Source organism: Bison bison, unplaced genomic scaffold (genome assembly GCF_000754665.1).
Source record: "Bison bison bison isolate TAMUID 2011002044 unplaced genomic scaffold, Bison_UMD1.0 scf7180017864313, whole genome shotgun sequence".
In the NCBI taxonomy this organism is placed as follows: Eukaryota; Metazoa; Chordata; class Mammalia; order Artiodactyla; family Bovidae; genus Bison; species Bison bison.
In genome coordinates, this window is record NW_011494885.1 from 2,670,224 (window position 1) to 2,672,257 (window position 2,034).

Genomic DNA, 2,034 nt, shown 5'->3' on the forward strand with positions numbered 1-2,034 from the left:
ATCACGGACCTGTGGGCGAGGCCGGGGTCGAGGCCGCCCTGCCCGCCCCTCGCCCTCGCCCACAGGTCCGTGATGGCCCTCCCTGCCCGTGGGAGGAGGTGTGTGGGACTAGAACTGTGGGGGCGTGATCCGGTGACCCCAGCCTCCTCTTCTCTCCATACCCACCCCCACCCGGTCCTAGGTGGTCGCGTGCCCCGTTTCGACCCAACAGCCTTTGTGAAGGCCAAGGAGAAGAAGCAGAGAGAGATCAAGATGAAGTTAGAGCATGTTTCCTCCTCACCTGCCCGTAGCCCTGCCCCTTTCCCTGCCGCTCTGAAGCGTGCCCTCATCCAGCCCCTTCTCCCATCTCCATCACCTGTCGCCTGCTCCTGCTTCCCGCCCGACCTTCTCCTCTCCTGATTGCCAGCCTCCCCTCTCCCCATGGCTTGTCTCTCACACCCCTTCCTGGTCTGTGTCTCCGCATTGTTTTCACCTATTTAGCTGTGACCCGCAGGGGCGCAGCTACGCCCTTCCCGGGACTGGGCACACAGGTGGACGTCTTATTTCTCGTTCCCCAGGCAGCAGCGGAACCGATTGGGCAGCGGAGGAAGCGGGGACGGCCCATCCGTCTCCTGGTCTCGCCAGACTCGGCCGCCGGCAGCGGTGACCGGTCGAGGAGACGCGGCTAACCGCTCCCGAAACCGCAGCTCCTCGGGTAACTGGGCTGGCGAGCGGGCTGGGCGGGATTGTGGCCCGTGCGGGAGGCTCACACTCTCCGTCTCCCCCTAGTGGACAGTTTCCGCAGCCGCTGCTCGTCCGCCAGCTCCTGCAGCGAGTTAGAGGATTTCTCTGAGTCCCTCCCTAGAGGGTAAAACTTGGGCTGGGGGAAAGGACCGCCTCCAAACGGATGTCTGGGGAGATTCAAAACACTCTTTTGAGGGGAGATTGGGTGATGGAGGCTGGAGCCTTGAAACCGACGAAGAGTGCGAGATGGGAGGTGCCCCAGACTTTTCCCATTGGCCCTGATCACTCCCTCCTCTCAGCGTTCGCCGCCGGGGGAAGGCGCCCAGCCCCACCACGTGGAGTGGGTTCAATACGGTGAGTGTCTTTCCTCGGGCTTTGGAGAAGGCGGGGCAGCATTAAACCACCAGAAGCTCGCGCTCTTTTTCTCCCGTGATTCCATTCTAGTGGGTCGGGTTGTAAAGGGCGATTCGGAATTCCTCTGGAGGCAGTGTTTTGATACCTTTGGGTTGGAGGGGAGAATGACGGTGCGGTGGAGGGAGGTTGTTGTTTAGTCACTAAGTCGTGTCCAACTCTTTGCGACCCCATGGATTGTAGCCTGCCAGGCTCCTCTGTCCGTGGGATTTCGCAGGCAAGAATACTGGAGTGGGTTGCCATTCCCTTCTCCAAGGGGATCTTCCCGACTCAGGGAACGAACCCGCACCTCCTGCATTGGCCAGCAGGTTCTTTACCGCTGAGTCACAGGGGAAGCCCACCGGGAGAGCAGGGGATGCCGATTAGCAGCAAGGCTCTGGCCTCAAATTGCCAGGTCTTAAAACCTGCCTCCGCTTGCTATAACCTGTGTGATTCAGGGAGTTACTTAGCTTCTGTAGCTATCAATAGTTTCTATATCAGCTAAATGGGAATTGTAATAGTATTCACCTCAGAAGATTCTGGTGAAGATACAAGGAGCTTGTTTTGCATAAGTGCTCAGCAGATGTCACCCCTTATTTTTATGAGGTCCTTTGGTTCAGAATTTCTGGTGGGATTTGGGGGGTGCCGGAATAGAGGGTGCCTGACCCCCTTTCCCGCCATCCCCAGCAGCAGAAGTCCACCCCCCTTGAACGCGGTCGCCATCAGAGACGCCTGGCCAGTTCAGGGGGCTGGGTTCCCATCAAAGGTGAGCCTGGGACTCAACACCTCCCCCGCTCCTGCCCCAGAGTCCACTGGGATGGTACCGAGGGCAGGATTTTGGGCCCCTTACAGACCCCCACACCCACGCCTGCTCTCACAGAGTACAGCTCGGACCACCAGGCGGCTGACATGGCCGAAATA

At 59.4% G+C, this 2,034-nt stretch overlaps 1 protein-coding gene across 1 annotated transcript in view; it reads left to right on the forward strand.

Annotated features, from left to right (window-relative positions):
* The window catches only part of CCDC61 (coiled-coil domain containing 61), a gene marked incomplete at its 3' end in the record, with an annotated part of 20,199 nt that extends 18,168 nt beyond the window's left edge, over positions 1-2,031 (forward strand). Inside the window, exons 8-13 of the mRNA XM_010852708.1 lie at positions 66-257; positions 558-694; positions 769-847; positions 1,023-1,077; positions 1,801-1,879; positions 1,994-2,031. Coding sequence (XP_010851010.1) covers positions 66-257; positions 558-694; positions 769-847; positions 1,023-1,077; positions 1,801-1,879; positions 1,994-2,031 — 580 coding nt within the window. The remainder of the gene's footprint in view (positions 1-65; positions 258-557; positions 695-768; positions 848-1,022; positions 1,078-1,800; positions 1,880-1,993) is intronic.
* Positions 2,032-2,034: the final 3 nt, after the last annotated feature.